Here is an 18954-nt window from a genome sequence, read left to right as displayed (position 1 = left end):
TATGATGCATAAAGCTGAAAGAATAGCTTAATCCTAGAGAAATGTACAGACTGAAATATGTATAATTGTTATTATGCAGTTTGTTTTCTGTATCTGTCAGTAGAAAGACAGATATGAGAGGCTGTATTTCAAGTGATCAACCTATGAAAGCCTAGCACGGGGGGGGGGGGGGGGGGGGGGACTTTGCCAATTTCTAATATATGAGCAGACTGCATTCGTAATATAAGGTATTTTGAAAGATCTATATCATAATGGAACTTGAAGAAGTAAATCAGTAATGCAACTCAGACTTCTAATTTACGGCCTAAGTACAGCTAGAAGTTCTTGTAATAAAACTCATGAATTACTTCTGCTGCTGCACTGAGCCTGTGTTCTTATGATTTAGAAGCTGCAGCAGCTTGCTACGTCAAACCATTCAATGAACTGATGACTCCATGCTGCCACTCCATTACCTTTCCCAGCAATCTTCTCAAGGCTAGTGGCAAACTTATAAAAACATGTGCTTTGAAATAGATGTTTGCATAAAAGTAGTTACTGTGACTTTCCCCTTGGAAAATGACATTTTTATCACACTAAAATTGAATCAGTTACTCCTATGGAGCAAAACTGACACTGTCCCCCCTAATTTTATAAACTTGCATGCCCAAATTTAGACTAAGTGGGCAAATTTGCACATGCAGTTTATAGAATAAGGTCAGTTGCACATACAGCTTAATTTAATAATTAGCTGTTAATTGGAGTTAGCCATTTCTTGCCTTTAATTGGTGTTGCATTCAACCAACCACATTGGCTTTAAGATCCTTTATTTGATCTATAAGATACTAAATTCTAGCATTCCATGTTATCTTTCAAACCTTTTAGTCCCTTTTACCTCATTGAGAACACTTAGATTGTCCGCTCAGAATCAGCTTGTGATTCCCTCATTTCGGGTGATTGCACCCCATTCACTAAGAGCTAGGTTGTTTACAGTGTCTGGTCCTAATTTGTGGAGTACATTACCTCTAACTGATCAGTTGGAGCCATCTTTACCACTCTAAAGCACCTAATTCTCTTTCTTTGAGTCCCTCGCTCTGCTGATCCTGGATGGGCATTGATGTTAGCTTTCCGGAATCTGCGGGCACCCCCTTTTTTCTCTGTCTCTCTCTTTGCTGTGTGCTAATGTTTGGAAGATCTCCCTTTTTCTTTTCTCCTCTCTTTTTCTCTTCTCCTTTCCTGTCCATTGTGATCGGCATTCTATTCATTTCTGCCTAGATTGTTAATTGGGTGGTATGTCAAATCTTAAATAAACTTAGAAACTACCCATAGTCGCTATTCTAGAAGCTGTGCACATGGGAGGGGCATGAGTGGGTCAGTGTTGTGTCTATGAGTTAAAAAAAAATGAAAACAGCACAAATGGGCCTTCAAGCTGAGGCAATCAAGAGTCCTTTATTAAAAAGGCCCGACACAAGCATATTTCAGCGAGTATCCGCCTGCCTCAGGGGTCAACGTAAGCCAGAACTTGGTGAACACAAATAAGTTAATACAATCAAAGTGCAGTAACCAAAGTCTCACTGTATCAGCAACCAGCCAAAGCGATAATCTAATTCTGGCTTACATTGACCCCTGAAGCAGGCAGATACTTGCCAAAACACAGCCCCCATCAGGTCTTTTTAATAAGGACTCTTGGTTGCCCTAGTCTTGAAGGCCCATTTGTGCTTTTTTCATTTTTGTTTGCTTGGTGTGCTTGTTTCCTCACTTTTACGTTCCTATGAGTTAGGCATATAGGTTATAGAATACTAGGAGTTATGTGTCTAACTGCCAACAGTTAGGCGCCGGCACTTACACCAGCCTTTGATATTTCATAAGTGCTTGTGTATAAAATTAGGTGTGAAACTGAGAACTTACACTAGTGTTCTATAATGGCAGCTCCGCTCTGGAGTCTGGACCAAGGTGGCCACCATAGAGGTGCACATTGCACACAGGTGTTTCAGCTTTTATCCAGTCCATTTGTTTTCTTGTGTCAAGTTGTCTTTCACCTACTTGCCATCAAAAGTAAAGAATAGGTTAGGACATATCCCTCTGAACCCTTCCTAGTCCATTCCAGTAGTATGGATGGGGTTGTAGTCTAGCTGCCCACAACTCCTAAGGAGTCTGCAAGAGTCTCTCTGTAAGAGATCAATATCTTCATCAATGGACATTGATATAACTCTAAACCCTCAAGCACTATTCCCCCCTTTGGTACAAAATGCAAAAGTAATACTGGCAGGCCTTTTACAGCAGAATTATCACTGACTGAGTGCTCTGAAAAGAAGTCCTTGAGTTTTTTTTTTTTATTTCTACTGTCATTGCATATGCTTGGTGCATGCCAGACTTGTGAGTTCTTGTACCAAGTAGAGCGCTGCTGAGCCTGGTACTCGGACCAGGTTCTACTTGGCGGCCAGACAACCCCGGGTTTCACCTGCGCTGACCGCCGTTCCCCAGAGGTTGAGCCCCTAGGTGCGGGCGGCCTGCAGGGCTTACGAGACGGAACAGGAAGCGGGGTGGTGAACATGACGGCCAGACAGGCAGCAGGCAAGAGAATGATCCAGGTACAGGCAATGTTAACAGGCAGGCAGCAGGCAGGGGAGTAATCCAGGTATGGGCAATGTCAATAGGCAAACAACAGGCAAGAGAGTAATCCAGGCACAGGTAAAGTCAATAGGCAGGCAGCAGGTCAAGAGAGTAATCCAGGTACAGGCAGTCAGCAGGCAGGCAGCCGGCAAGAGAGTAATCCAGGTACAGGCAAAGTCAGTGGGCAGGCAGCAGGTCAAGAGAGTCATCCAGGTACAGGAAAAGTCAGCAACGAGGGACAAAGTAGAGAAGAAGCACACGCCTGAGCAAGTAACACCTACCAAAGTAGAAGATGAAGCAAGGAGTACAGGAAGAGCTGAGCTGATAAAGTGCTGGCGTCTGACATCAGCAGGGACCAGCAAGGAGAAGGAGCACAGCCATAGGACAAGAGCAGCGGAAGAAGGAACCAGAAGACCAATAGGAGAGAAGCAAGGGAAGCCAGGCAGAGAGAGAGAGCAGACTCAGGTGCGTGGAAGCAAAGCAATCAAGGAGCCTGCAGCCAGAGAAGAACTACACACACATGGCTCAGGGCTGTGCCAGTCAAGTGTGCGTGTCAACGGGTCCCCGCACTGCCCGAGGACGCTGCTTGCGTTGAGGTAGGGGACATGACAGTGCAGCACAAGTTCATTATGATATTTTCTAATCAATTGTCTAAATACCTTACGCTGGTGATTTTGAACCCTTCTTCAGCTTCCTTGTTTCCCAGTTTTATTTCATTTTAATTTCCTCAGGGCTACATAACTTTCTATATGGAGGAATGCCTGTAATCTAATTTAGGGCCTCTTTTACTAAACTGCGCTAGCGATTCCTGCGTGGCAAATGAGAGGAAGCCCATTCAATTCCTATGAGCTTCCTCTCATTTGCTGCGCCATGAGCTTCCTCTCATTTGCTGCACCGGAAATAGCTAACACAGTTTAGTAAAAGAGGCCCTTAATGATATACTCTCATTAGCCTCTCACTTCATTTTAACATTTCTAGCGATAGATCACTAGCATATTTTTCTATTATTTACTTTACACCAGGCTTTTGGCTATACCTTTGAGGTTTACTTAGGTAAAATTGTTTATAATTGAAATTATATTTTTTATAGTTCTGGGTTTTTTAAAATATTAATTGTATTTTTAAAGTCTGCCGGTGACATTCTTGCGCTATGCGCCATTTTCACGCAAAATATTTTAAACACTTTATAATCAAGTGTTATTTATTCCTGTTAGCAGAGTCACTTTTGCAATGTCATTGGCAAGACAGAAAGTTGATTTCAGGAACAATAACTTTTAATGCAAAACAAGTGAACATAACAAAATGGAGATTTCAGATCACATGGTTTTCCTGTTCCAGTCTGCTGTCTCATTCATAACATGGAAAGGGGAAGGGACACTTCTTGTATCTTCATGCTACCCAAAGGCAGGAAGTACACCCTGTGAACTGTGACTAGCATTGCAATGACACATGCAGATTCTACACAGCACTGAACTTTTGTTTCTAACACAGACTGCATCAAGGAGGTTTAATAAACTACAGGAATGGAAGTGAGCTTATCTAGTCCACTGTAAGCAAGGACACCAATTAGGACAGTCTAAGTTTCCCCTTCCCAGCGCAGCCATCATCCCCTTTCACTCAAAACAAAGCAAGCAAACCTATGAGCTGCTGCATCCATATTGTTGTTTTTTTTATTGTTGGTCCATCTGTAGCAAGTCTAAAGCTATTTCTGTTGGATAGGCAGTGCCTTAAAAGGCGGAGCACAAAAGTTTGTGGGGTTTTTTTTTTTTTTTTTTACTTATTGGACAGCTTTTTAATTTATTTGAAAGCTTCCCATATGTAGATATAAATATTCTGAAACAACAATTGAATATCACTAAAACAGCTTTAAAAATTATTATAGCTGGTAGAAACAGCAAATTTAAACTCTGTATTTTGTGCTCATTTTTCTACATGAAAAACTAAATAATTACACTGTATACAATACAGATGGCCAACTTTCAGTGAGGATTTCCTGTTTCCTGATGGCTTCAGCTTAAATGTTGTTGTAATCTGCCTTGAGAAGCCTGGTGTTATAAAGATGATGGACTATATTAAAATTAAATGAAAGTAGAATTAAACTCTCCTTTAATTGGGGAACATGGAATCACATCTTCATCTGTTTTGTAGAAGTTTACCTTTTAGATACACAAATGAATTATTCTGTTGTTTGAGCATGTTTCAGGGACAAGTGGTTTACAAGTCATAATAATAAAAATATTTTCTGTCAAACAGATCTCTCATTTGTTGAAACATAACTAAATGGGCTATAAGCCCCTAATGCAGTCCATTGGTTTTCTTATATTTTGTTCTTGTGATGGCTTATACTGTGCCAAAACTGGAAATACAGTCGACAGAATAATAGAATTCAGTAACATCCAGAACTTATTTTTTATGTTTTAATCATCTTTATTAAAAGCAAAACATCTTCATACAGAACAAGAAAAAACAGTAAACCATCCAACATGGCACAATAAAAACTTTTACAGAAACGTACCCCAAGAACCCTTCCCCTCCCCTACTCCCCTCCCTCCCTATAAGCCCACCTGATTGTTTCCACTCGCCAAAATAACACAATAGATGTACAGATCAGTAGGACTCAAAGCATTTCATAACAAGCACTGCCTCCACTGTATGCAAATCTCTCTCATGAATATTCATTGTCAATATCCTGACAAACCTGACTGCCTTGGGTAACTCCAGGACCAGGTTATCCTAACTACCATAAGAGGCAGACACGGTCGTATAAGTAACATTATAATTTTATTTGTATTTGGGTAATGAAGCATGAAGTTGACTTGGTTAACTTCTGTTGTGTATCAACCAGTAAATAGATAGAAACTCTGAATGTGGGTAGTGAGAAACGAGGCCTGATAAAGCTTCCAAATGAGTCCAGAGTCTGGGCCTGTCTACCTGGGGGAGCAGAGGCACAAATCCTGGAACTTTTAGCTCATTTGAGGGCAGATTTGTCTTCCAAGGAGTGGTGAGGTAGTTGTGCCTTTCCAAATCTGGGAGCTTTTTGGATACAATATTGCATGTCCACCTTCTTTGGCACGACCTGCACAGAGAGAGGAGATTCCCAGTTCTTCATCAGGATAGGGTTTAGCAGAACTGTGACTCCCTTCCCTGGGAGAATATTAACATTAACAATAAATTTATATTCCACCATATACCTTTTGGTTCAATGCAGATCACACATTAAAGAAGACTGGACATTTCCAGGAATAACAAAACATAACCTAACAAAAACAGAACATCCCTGAGCTACATATTCTATTTAACATTATTTAGCACAAATTTTCTAAATAGGTAAGTTTTAATCTGTTTGCGGAATTGGTTATAAGAGATTTCAGACATCAAAATATCCTTAATAGCCTTACCGAAACAAACTGCTTGATATGAAATAAGAGTATCAATTAGTCTATTTCTCATATTTTTTTTAGAAAAGGAAAGGTGAAAAGTTCTGAAATCATGGTGACTCCCATTTTGTTAGCAAAACCAAGATGATTCAATAAGAAAAGCGGGGCTAAGCCATATATATAATTTTCTCCGAGGACAAGCAAGCTGCTTGTTCTCACATGTGGGTGACGTCCAACGGCAGCCCCAGATCGGAGATCTTCCTAGAAACAAACGTTTACTAGCCCTTGTGTGCACATGCATGACGCGCATGCGTGACCGACTTCCCGCCCGCACGAGAGCGTGTTCCTCAGTATTCTTTTTTCCGCGGCTCAAGATGGCTGTTTACTGTCGTTCTGTGCCTCAAGGAGACCCCTCGCGCGTTTTTCGCCGCTTTTTTCCTTTTGGAAAGTGTTCGGAAAGTTCTCCGTTCGTGTTCTTGTTAAAAAAAAAAACCTTCTCCTTTATTCTTTAGTTTTTTCCTGTTACGTTTTCTTTTGTTCGTCGGAAGCGGCCCTTTTGGCCGCCCATATGGGTTTTTCCCTGTTTTTGGTGCTCTCTTGTTGGCATCATCGTGAATTTTGATTTCGCCGGTGTGATTTTTCCGCCCATGTCATCGAAGCCTACCAGCAGCTTCAAGAAGTGCACGCGGTGCAGCCGGACGATTTCGCTCACTGATAGGCACGTTTCGTGTCTTCAGTGTCTGGGGGCTGGTCATCGTCCCCAAGCCTGCATTCTCTGTCTTCTGTTGAAGAAGAGGACCAGGCAGCGAGATTGGCTCAGTGGAACCTTTGTTCAGAGCCTCGTCCGGTACTTCGACGCCCACAGTACTGAGGATGTTGTCGGAGGGTGCATCGTCATCGAGAGCGCAGGTGAGGGCTGTCCATTCTCCTGCTGGTAGCGGTGAGCCCTCGAGTAGGTCTCCGCCTGCCTCGAGGGCTCCTGCGGTACAGACTCTCCCCCCCCCCCCCCCCCCCCGGGATCACCCTGTTTTGGACACGGCCCTGAGGAGGCGTTTGGATTCAACGTCCTCCTCTTCGGTACCGGGAGATTCCGGTGATGTGCTTCATGCGAAGGCAGAGAAGCATCGTCATCTGTCACCTTCCCGTCACGGTTCCGAGAGCTCCGGGACGCCGAAGGATTCGGCACCCACTAAGCATCGACGCCGGGAGGACTGCTCACCCTCCATACAAGAGGTGTCGATGTGCTCTGCTTCGGACAGCTCGGTACCGCTTCCGCGCCCCAGGCAGATTCTAAGCTCGTTGCCAGTAACGGCCCAACTGCCTTCCTCGACAGCCGCTCTGAACGAGAGTCTCCGGGCCATCCTTCCAGGGATCCTTGAAGAGCTGCTACGCCCGTCCACTCCGGTACCGGGGGTGCTTGCGCCTCCGGTGCCATTGAGTGAGGTGGCAGCTGGCTCCTCGCCCATGGTGAGGTCTCCGGTCCCGGTACCGCTTGCGGTACCTGCCTTGGCAGCCTCCCAGGCTGACTCCCCGACGACATCAATGGAGGGAGCTTCATCGCCGCCGGTGCGGGAGTCTTCCTCTCGGCGTACCCACCGTGGCCATGTTTCCACAGAGTCGAGACGGGCCCGGCTTCAGACTCAAGTTCACGAACTGGTGTCCGATACCGATGATGGAGGTGGTGGAAATGAAACCGGTAACAGAATTCAAGCACGCGTGGGATAAACATAAAGGATTCCTGTTCAGAAGGAATGGATGGGTGGCATATTGGGTGACAGAGCCGGTGGCAGGAGGCGGGGATAGTGCTGGGCAGACTTATATGGTCTGTGCCAGAGCCGGTGGTTGGGAGGCAGGGATAGTGCTGGGCTGACTTACACGGTCTGTGCCCTGAAAAGGACAGGTACAAATCAAGGTAAGGTATACACAAAAGTAGCACATATGAGTTTATCTTGTTGGGCAGACTGGATGGACCATGCAGGTCGTTTTCTGCCGTCATCTACTATGTTACTATGTAACTGAGAAAATGCTATTAAAGATTATATTATGAAGCATGAAGTTGACTTGGTTAACTTCTGTTGTATATCAACCAGTAGTAAATAATAGTAATAAACAATATTAAGTGCATTTTTATAATATATCACTGCATTCTTCAAAACAGAAGGAGCAAGTTCCCACAAACCATCTTTCTCTTTTCATCTAGGCACAGGATGAAAAAAACCTTTCAAATGCTCCCTGGTTTCAACCTAATACATGTTAAATGTGGGATATGTCATAAATAAATAAATAGATAGAAACTCTGAATGTTGAGCTGCGGATTCTCATAACATGATGTCTGTTTTAGTGGCCCATTACCAGGAGAAAAAATTCTCTTGCATGAATATAACACGTGCTAGGGTGTCCCTGTAACCAGTCCCTCTAACTGACCACTGATTAAGACTTATTTTTTTAAATTGATTTTCAATGCAAAGGCAAAACAGGAATTAATACTTATGCAACAAGAATCATTATACAAAATAATTTAAAAATCAAGAGAAGAGAGGGAGAAAAAAAAGAGGATATGCAATAAAACATACTTCATGCAAATGCCAAACGATACACAACGTACTTCAGAATATAACACGTAGCAATTTATTTATTTATTTATTTGTTGCATTTGTATCCCACATTTTCCCACCTATTTGCAGACTCAATGTGGCTTACAATAATACATCATAACAAGCGCCAATCAAGATTAGATAAACAATTGGTTACATAAAGAACAATTTACACTAGACACTCTTAAATTAAGACATAAGTGGAAGCCACTTTTCCTCATGTAAGGCAAAACAAAGTGATTTTTTAGCACGCTAAACTTCGTACCTATAAGTTTGAAATAATAAATTCCACCAGGGTAACATCACTGATTGGCATATAACAACATTTTCCCTGTTTGTTTAATTTTATAGTTACTTGGTTAAGAATTCACAATAGGGACTACAAATCAACATATTTATAACATCTAGTAAGTATATTGTTGTAAGTTTTTCAGCCATGCACTTTGACCTCTTAAGCACATATATTACGCAGCAGCCAGATGGCGCAATTGCTTTAGAGTTTCTGAAGCACAAGGAGACATTATTGTCTTAGCGTTGAAGTTGGATTTCACCCGATCTGATGTAAGACATTACAATACTAGTGAGGTTTATTATAGTTCCAACTCTGTTAAGGCCTTTTGTAGTTCCGCCATCAATAGTGACTTTCCTAGCCTTTGATCAGGCTGTAGATAGTAGTAGATTGAGTAGGTTTGATATTTGCTATATAACTCGATACTTAACTTGATGCTTGAGAAGATTTTTATTGAATAGACACCTCTTTCATAAGTTACGAGGGCATACCATTGCTCTGGTGTTTAGTAGTCTCACTGGATTGAGATTTTTTACTTGTTTGGTTTCTCTTTGATATAGGTCCATATTTGTTTTCAGTTGCTTTGAGGTGGAGAAGATATTCATCATTTTTTTCTTTCTACGCATGTGTGTTTGTTTTACACCTTTTTTTGTTTCTTTTGTATTTTGTTTTGATTTTATCTCATACAATATTTTCTACACTATTCTTTTTTAGTTTAGGTCACTGGCAAGCACAGCATTGTGCATTGATAATAAAGAATACCGAGTAGGTGGGTGTCCCAACAACATAAACATTTTAAATTTTCGTATTATGATATTGGGTCAATATTTTTATTATTTTATCCTTTTGATTATTTTTATCATTGGTATATTAATACATATTTGTTTATCATTATCATATTAATACATATAGTTTTAAAGGACTGGATTTATTATGAGAGAGATATATATAGATTTCAGTATTCTCATATTAGATGTACAATAGATTTTATACTATCAATGCTACATTGTACATATATATTGGTTTATCATTTATTATTTTCTATAAGTGTACCATACGTTTTATATGTAATACTGATGACTGAACTGCTTTATACGTTAATGTTTAATATGTTATAGGCTATATGTTCTGTTTTTGATTTATGGATGTTTTAATCATATTAATTATGCATCAGTCAGGTCTTAATTTATATGCATGTATCACATTTATATGTCTAATACCATCAAAAAAGAAAAGCAGAAGGAATGATTCTAAAAAGTGAAAGTAAGAGAAACTGTTGACTCCAGAAATGCAGCGATAAGTGCAGAATGCAGATGGTTAATTATGGGAAAAGAGGCCCATATAATACTAAAATACAATAATTATAGATATCTTGTTTTGTCTTATCATTGTTTTATTTGTTTTGTATTAATAGATATTATTTTTACATATTGTTTTAAAGTGATTGAGATATATATAGATTTCATTATTCATTATAGGTTTACATTAGATTTATGATATTTATATATTTTGGCTTATTATTTTGTATGGGTGTACCACAAGTTTTATATGCAAGTTATAGATAATATAATTTTAATTATATTAATTATATATTGGATAAGTCTTAATATACATGTTTGTCACACCTATATGTTTAGTATTTTAGTATCATAGATTATTGACAACACAGTCTTTATTGACTTTAATTACATTAATTATATATTGGATAAAGTCTTAATATATATGTATGTCATATTTATATGTGTAATATTATATTTGAGTATCATGGTGTTATTGTACTATCAGCCAAGTTCTTGTTCTTGTTTTTATCATATTTGATTTATTTGTTATATTATTGTTTTTGTTTTATAGCCCCTGATGCAGCCCTGTTGGGCGAAACACAGCCTGTGCCGGGCATGTTTTTTTTAGATGACATTCTTTCAATAAAGTATATGTTTTAGATTTCCATCGATCTGCTTTGTTGTTTTCCATTTTCAATCATAAAGGTAGGCACAATTCCTGGGCGTAAGAACTATTCTTTAAATCGCTCCTAACTTTAAGTGCGGCTTAGAGAATAGTGCTTTTTTTTCTGTACCATATATAGAATTCACCCCTTCGTGCCTTCTGAATAGGAGGGTATAAGTGCTCCCGTGTTAACTTTTTGCAGGTACCACATGCTAATGGGGACATTTGCACACAACCTGGGACATAAAAGGAAAAATCTGGGCCTAGCCCTCAAGAAAGTCCCATGTTGGAACGCAATAAGCCCAGATTCTAGTGCACTTAAGTGAAAGGGCCTCTTTTCCCATAATTAACCATCTGCATTCTGCACTTATCACTGCATTTCTGGAGACAACAGTTTCTCTTACTTTCACTTTTTAGAATCATTCCTTCTGCTTTTCTTTTTTGATGGTATTAGTACAAAGCAAATAATGTAAACAAAAATGAATGTACTCTAAAATATTTCCTTCTTGTATTTCTGTTGCAGAATACTTCAACACTTTAACACAAGTGCAGACTATTACAGTGTTATTTTCACATCTGGGAGCACCGCTGCACTTAAAATGGTAGGAGAGACTTTCCCATGGATACCGGAAACCTCAGAGGGCTCAGGAAGCCATTTTTGTTACCTAACTGATAATCACACATCTGTGGTGGGAATAAGGGCCATAGCTGCATCGGCAAATGTGTTATCTATCCCAGTGACACCAGAGGAAGTTCTGCTATCGGAGAGGAACCACAGAGCAGTTGAAGAACACCACAGCAATATACCTCATCTCTTCTGTTTTCCTGCCCAGAGCAATTTCTCAGGTACCAAATATCCTCTTTCCTGGATACAGGAAGTACAGTCCGGAATGCTGTGTGTTAACAAAACACCTGGGAAATGGTTTGTGCTGCTGGATGCAGCGTCCTATGTAAGCACTTCACCTTTAGACTTATCGCTTCATCGAGCAGACTTCGTATGCCTTTCTTTCTACAAAATGTTTGGATTTCCCAGCGGCTTAGGAGCACTTCTGGTATCTAATAAAATTGCACCTTTCTTGAGGAAGACTTATTTTGGAGGTGGAACAGCAGCTGCTTACCTTGCAGAAGAAGACTTTTATTTCCCAAGGGAATCTCTGTCTGCACGGTATGTAATTATTATTATTTTTTTTTATTGTTCAAAGAGATCTAATCTCCATAAAAAATAAATCTGTGAAACGTGATTCAACTCTGCTATATGTTAGGGATTTACTGAATAAGAGCTGTTGTAAAGCGGGATTTTAGCGGGAGGCATTTGGGATATTCATATACATATTCATTGTAGCTGAAAAGGATTTGTGGTTCTCAGAAGTTAGAGCTACTGCAGATACTCCAAGAATGACCTCAATACCTTTCTGTCCACAAAAGATTCTTCAGCCAAGCACTTTCATACCTATCAATCACCTCCCAGAAGGACTTCTGGGCGGTGATTGACCCAAGTACTTGACCCAAATATATGAATTCAAACCAAGGTTGGACTAATTCCAGGTGGTCTCTACAGGCAGATGCACAGTTTATCAGAGTGATTTTTGACATGTATATTATTTTCCTTTGATAACATATAAAAGAAATGATCTAAAACAATCCATGATACCATACCATCCAATAACCCTACTTATCATGATTCATAAAACCAAAACAGCATCGGTACTTGCTAAAAGGAGTATTATAAACAGGGCTTTATTTGAGGGGGTACCGCATACTGGTACCTTTTCTATTGTCTGCTAAAATTGACCCATGGTCCCCAAGTTTTAATGAAAGAGCTCAGGCTCTACACACCAATTCTGCCTTGTTATAGATTCTGTGACAGGTTTTTGTGGGGTGGGTCCGTCAATGATCACCCCACCCCTGAAGGGTGGCCTGGCATTTGAGTACCGACACCTTTTTCGCTAGAAAAAATGCAATGATTATAAATGAAACACCTTGACATGTCTAAGAATGTCATAGTATAAATATTGGTTCAACAATTCTCAGTTCTTGGAATTATTGGGCTGATAGTCAAAAAGAATATTTTATCTGCAGTGGTCAGCATTTAGGCAAATTGGATATGTGGCACTGGTACCCAGATATTGGCCGGTGCTGAATATTTGGTTTCAGTGCCAACCTGGAAATGCTGTCCAGCACTGTTACCTGTAAGATGAGTGGTATCCTCCACCTACAGTCCTGCCAGTGGGTGGCGCTGTTTCACCATCACATTTTCAATAGTGAGGGACAGGCAAGCTTTGCAGGACTCCAGGGAACCTGCCTGTCCCTAGTGATTGAAAACACAGTATCAAAGCACTGCCCCTACTGGCAGCAATGCAGTTGGTGGCCTCCCCAGTCAGCTTAGGGGGAACAATGCTATCCAGTTAGCAGCTATATTCAGACGACTAATCATGTAGCCAACTGGATAAAATTAAGATAGCATTTTTTGCTGTACTGACTTTATCCTGTTGGCTGCTAACCAAATAACCAGTGGCTCTGCTCAGGTTCCACCCATGTACGGTCCAGGCACTGCTTGAATAGTGCAGAGGCAATCAGAGGAAATACTCAGCAGCACTGGCCAATTAGTGCCACTGAATGTCCCTCTCACCAGCACTTTTCCAGCTAGCAGCACCTATTAACTGGATTAAGTGCCTTTGGAAATCTACCCTATGTGCTTAACAGTAGGTGATAAACATATAACTTTTTAATACATGTGTTTTCAGCACTGATGAATCAAATCAGGCCTTTAACTTACTAAGATGGAGTTGGTACTTATGTTTAGTAATAATTTGTCTGGTAAATGGATAAGCTATGCATTTGAAATCGGGCTTGCTAAATGTTTGGACCTAGGATTTGGAGAAGTAATTGAAAGGGAAACTTATACCTGTGGTGCTAAAGACCACCTGAAAAAGGAAAAAAATAAAAGATAATAAAAGTTTTATAGCTTGATCTCTTAATTGGATCCACTTGGACATGCAGTTTTATAAAATCTGGCACTTTGACATGTGTAGTTGGCAGCATTTACTCATGAAGGCTGCAAAATCCCAAGAGATACTGCTTCTTCTTTAGTACTTTTTAAATGGAATGGCTGTTCCCATTGTACATACTGACAAATACAAATATATTTACCAGAGCCCTATAAGTATTTTATAAGAGGTTTCACATCCCTTCTCCAACTTAGGTGACCAAAAGGCTCATTTTCGAAAGAGAAGGACGCCCATCTTTCGACACAAATCGGAAGATGGGCGTCCTTCTCACAGGGTCATCCAAATCGGTATAATCGAAAGCCGATTTTGGACGTCCCCAACTGCTTTCGCGGGAGGATTGTGAAAAATTACAAGAGGACCTTACAAGACTGGGAGACTGGGCGTCTAAACAGCAGATGACATTTGCTAATTTAGGGTGTAACTATCCTTCCCAGTGATGTGGTCCAGCCACAATCAATTTAAGGATGGACAAAACACCCAAGGCTGCATAAGTTGTTTCTTTATTATGAGAAATAATATCTAATTCTTTGTGATATGTAGACTCCTGTTTCTTCAGAGCAGTGCGCACACTCTGAGTAATACAGAAACTAAATAATCAGGAGAAAACTACAAATACGAGAAATCAATTCTTAAAGTTTATTAATATACTGACCAGAATAGATCTTACAGAGAGTATTGCAAGCTCAATCAAAAGACATGAATCATATCTCACAGGGAGTACAGCAGTGTTATAACAGGTATCACTTGTTACTGAAATCTCCAAAGACTTTTCCAGCTGACAGTTTATATACTCTATGGTTCTACATTCTTCATTACTAGAAGTTTCTAGCAAATCAGTTAAGCAATGTATCAGTTTCAACCACAGTGACTGTCCAGTTTTCCCAGTTTCGTTCAGCCCCCCTTATAGTTCTCTTTTATTGCACATGGCTACCAGTAAATGGATATTTTTCAACATATCTCTGACCGCAGGTTCTCAAAATGGCATGGTCCAGCTGTTAATTTTTGCATAGGCTCAGCTAATTTTGCACACATGCCAAGTTTCATTTGTTCTTACAGCCTGTCACAACATCTGTTTTGCAATACAGCAAACTTCAGAGTCAGACATAGTCTTATGATTTTTAGATGAGGCCTACTTTGCAACTTGAAGCCTCTTGACCTGTTTTCACAGCAGGCAAGTGCCAGCCATTTTCTATACATTTAATGTGAGCAAGTGCAAAGTAGATGCATGTGGGAAAGAGGAACCCGAATTAAAGCTATGTCATGCAAGGTTCCTCGTTAGGAGTCACCAACCAAGAAAGGGATCTAGGTATCGTCGTTGATACGTTGAAACCTTCTGCTCAGTATGCTGCAGCGGCTAAGAAAGCAAAGAGAATGTTAGGTATTATTAGGAAAGGAATGGAAAACAAAAATAGGACGTTATAATGCCTTTGTATCCCTCCATGGTGTGATCACACCTAGAATACTGTGTTCATTTCTGGTCGTTGCATCTCAAAAAAGATATAGTGGAATTAGAAAAGGTGCAGAGAAGGGCGACGAAAATAATAAAGGGGATGGAACGACTTCCCTATAAGGAAAGGCTAACGTGGCTGGGGCTCTTCAGCTCGGAGAAAAGACGGCTGAGGGGAGATATGATAGAGGTCTGTAAAATAATAAGTGGAATGGAACGGGTAGACGTGAAGCGTCTGTTTATGCTTTCCAAAAATACTAGGACTAGGGGGCATGCGATGAAGCTACAAAGTAGTAAATTTAAAACGAATAGGAGAAACTTTTTTCTTCACTCAACGTGTAATTCAGCTCTGGAATTCGTTGCCAGCAAATGTGGTAAAGGTGGTTAGTTTAGCAGAGTTTTAAAAAGGTTTGGCCGGCTTCCTAAAGGAAATGTCCATAGACCATTATTAAATTGGACTTGGGGGGGGGGAAATATTTCTGGGATAAGCAGCATAAAATGTTTTGTACTTTTTTGGGGATCTTGCCAGGTATTTGTGACCTGGATTGGCCACTGTTAGAAACAGGATGTTGGGCTTAATGGACCTTTGGTCTGTCCCAGTATGGCAATACTTATGTACTTATATGTACAGATCACTAACAGCAGATCAGGAATTTTATGTTTTGAGTTCTTTCAGGACTGTAGGCTGCATGCCATCTAGTCCAGGTAATTTATTACTCTTTAATTTGTCGATTTGGCACAGTACATCTTCCAGGTCACAAAGAGAAGAGGAGACATGCTGGGACTTCCTGGGAGAGGGGGTTGAAGGGTTGAGATTCCAGGACCTGCGGGGGTGGGCAGAGAGCAGAGGGGTTAGAGAGATGCCAGATCATGGGGGGGGGGGACGACAAAAAAAGATAAGGATACCAGGACCTGCATGCGGGTAAGGGGGGGGGGAGAGAGAGAGGGGAATAGATATCAGGACCTGCATGGGGGGAGGGGGAATTGAGGTAGAGGGAAGAGAGAGAGACTTAGGGAACAAAAAGGGAGAGATGATGCTGGTTCCAAGGAACTGCGGGGAAGAGAGAGAGAGAAAGAGAGACCAGAAAAGGGGGAGAGAGATGCTGTACCCTGGAGTAAGTGGAGGAAAAATAGAAAGAGACTGTATCCTGAAGGAGAGATACACTAGACCAATAGAGGGACTGTGGTGGGGGGAGGGGAGAAAGTGATGCTGGGCCTAGGGTTGGGGTGTGGAATGAGGGGAAGAGAGAGGCGACAAGCAAGGAGAGAAAGGGACACAGGAGAAATACAGTGTATGGAGGGATAATAGAGACAAGGACACAGAGAAGATATGCTGGACACAGGGAGGGATAGGAACACTGAGAGGTCAGATGCTAGACATGTTGTGTGGGGGGGGGGGGGGGTAGGGACAGGCAACAGAGGCTAGATGCTGGAATAGGGATGCAGAAGAAAGATGGATTGTGGACATAGAGAGAGAAAAAATGTCAAAAGGATAGAAGACCCTGAAAATGTTTAAGAAAAACTAAACAGAGAAAATGTGCTTCTCTGATACCTTGCATTTCAGAGAATGTGCATCACTGATATCTTGCATTGCCAGAGAATGTGGTAAAAGTAGTTAGCTTAGCAGGGTTTAAAAAAGGTTTGGATAGCTTCCTAAAAGAAAAGTCCATAAGCCATTATTAAAGTGGACTTGGGAAAATCCACTGCTTATTTCTGGAATAAGCAGCATAACATGTATTGTACTGTTCTGGGATCTTGCCAGGTACTTGTGACCTGAATTGGCCACTGTTGGAAACAGGATCCTGGGCTTGATGGACCTTTGGTCTAGCTGAGTATGGCAACACTTACATACTTATGTACTTCTATTGTTATGACAGGCTTTCTATATAGGGCTTGAATGTGTTTGCTTTTTGCAGGGTTTGTACACTGGAGCTCTAAAGGAATTCTTCCAGTCCCCCTACCTTGGCAGGGATGGTCTTATATGGGGCCCATATTTAGTTTTTCCACCCGGGGCCCATTCAGTCCTAGCTATGCCACAGCCTGAGAGATTTGTATTGGGACCAGTGCTTTGTAACATATTTATAAATAATCTCGAAAAAGAAACAGCAAGCAAGGTGATCAGATTTGTAGATGACACAAAATTGTTAAGAATTGTTAGATCATGAGTAGATTTTGAGGAATAGCAGGAGGGACTGAGCATCTGAATGGCAGATGAAGTTTAATATGCACAAGTGCAAAGTGATTCACACAGGAAAGAATAATCCAAATTCTAGGTACATAGAGCAGGGTTCTGAATTAGGAGTCACCACCCTGTTAAAGAATCTTGGGGTCATGGTTGATAATTGTGATGAAACTCCTATCCACCTGCCTGGGGCTAACCCTGAGGCCACCTGGAGGGTCTGTCCCCAGCACAGCTCAAGTCTGCCTGCACCATTTACATAGTAACATAGTAACATAGTAGATGACGGCAGAAAAAGACCTGCATGGTCCATCCAGTCTGCCCAACAAGACAGCTCATGTGTGCTACTTTTTGTGTATACCCTACTTTGATTTGTACCTATGCTCTTCAGGGCACAGACCGTATAAGTCTGCCCAGCACTATCCCCGCCTCCCACCACCGGCTCTGGCACAGACCGTATAAGTCTGCCCAGCACTATCCCCGCCTCCCAACCTCCATCCCCGCCTCCCACTACCGGCTCTGCGCTCTACACTAGTACCCCTGTTCCGTCCATAAGCCTTCAATTTCCGCGCCCCCTTTTTCAGATTCTGAATAAATTTTAGGCATGGATCCCACACCTAAATTTACACACATAAATGTCAATTAAATCTAATTAGCACCAATAAGTGCTTGTTAAAATGCCAATTATTGATGCTAATTATCTCATTATTTTTTTAGTTTTTTTTTTTTGTATCAGTATTTTATTTTCAAATGTAAACACCAAAGCATACCAGAACAACTGTAAATTGAACCAGAAAACCACCCACCTTAGGATCCTATTAACAAACTCCCCACCACCACCACATAGAACAACCCCCAATACCCCTCCAATCCCCCCCCCCCCCCCCCATAACAAGCATACAGGCAAACTCATTCAGAGTGGCCCGTGGATTCTTCAAGGCACTCTGAAAATTCCCTCCACTCCCACCTACCCAGACTCCCCACCAAACCCAAACACCTAATCACAAAAGCCCAAGATCCTATCCTCCCCATACCCCTCCCTTTTTTTAATATTAGCTAAACAGTCCTGAAGCAAATCCCAATCACACTTGTGGGTAGAAAGCAATCTTTACATTGCGTTTCATCCAAAGCAGCTGGTGAAAAAGCTGCTTCCAGCCCTCCAGGGTAGGTGGCGCTGTACTCTTCCAATGGAGAGCGATAAGACACTTCTCAATGGCCAGACCCATCATAGCAATTTACCCTCCCACCAAATAGGATAATCATTGTGCAAACCCAACAAACAAGTCTGAGGAGCAAAAGGCAAATTAAAGCACAATCCCACCAATATGCAGGAAAGTACCCGTCCCAGTCGTACAACGCCAGCACACTTCAGATACAGTTTTTTTTTAAGTTTTTATATATACATATTTTTCATGCTGTGTCCTTTGTAAATCACAGATGTTAGACTATCATGCTGTTTTTATTTATGGGTATTTCACAGACATTTTGGCTTTAACAACCTTTTTCCTCTTCTCCTGTTTCTTTCAC

The 18954-nt window shown here is 41.1% G+C and overlaps 1 protein-coding gene across 1 annotated transcript in view; it reads left to right on the top strand.

The window, feature by feature from the left end:
- MOCOS (molybdenum cofactor sulfurase) overlaps positions 1 to 18954 on the top strand; it is a 482379-nt gene that overhangs the window by 151854 nt on the left and 311571 nt on the right. Inside the window, exon 4 of the mRNA XM_030204697.1 lies at positions 11317 to 11958. Coding sequence (XP_030060557.1) covers positions 11317 to 11958 — 642 coding nt within the window. The remainder of the gene's footprint in view (positions 1 to 11316; positions 11959 to 18954) is intronic.

The sequence above is a fragment of the Microcaecilia unicolor genome, chromosome 1 (assembly GCF_901765095.1).
Source record: "Microcaecilia unicolor chromosome 1, aMicUni1.1, whole genome shotgun sequence".
In the NCBI taxonomy this organism is placed as follows: Eukaryota; Metazoa; Chordata; class Amphibia; order Gymnophiona; family Siphonopidae; genus Microcaecilia; species Microcaecilia unicolor.
This window is presented reverse-complemented; position numbering and strand designations above follow the sequence as displayed.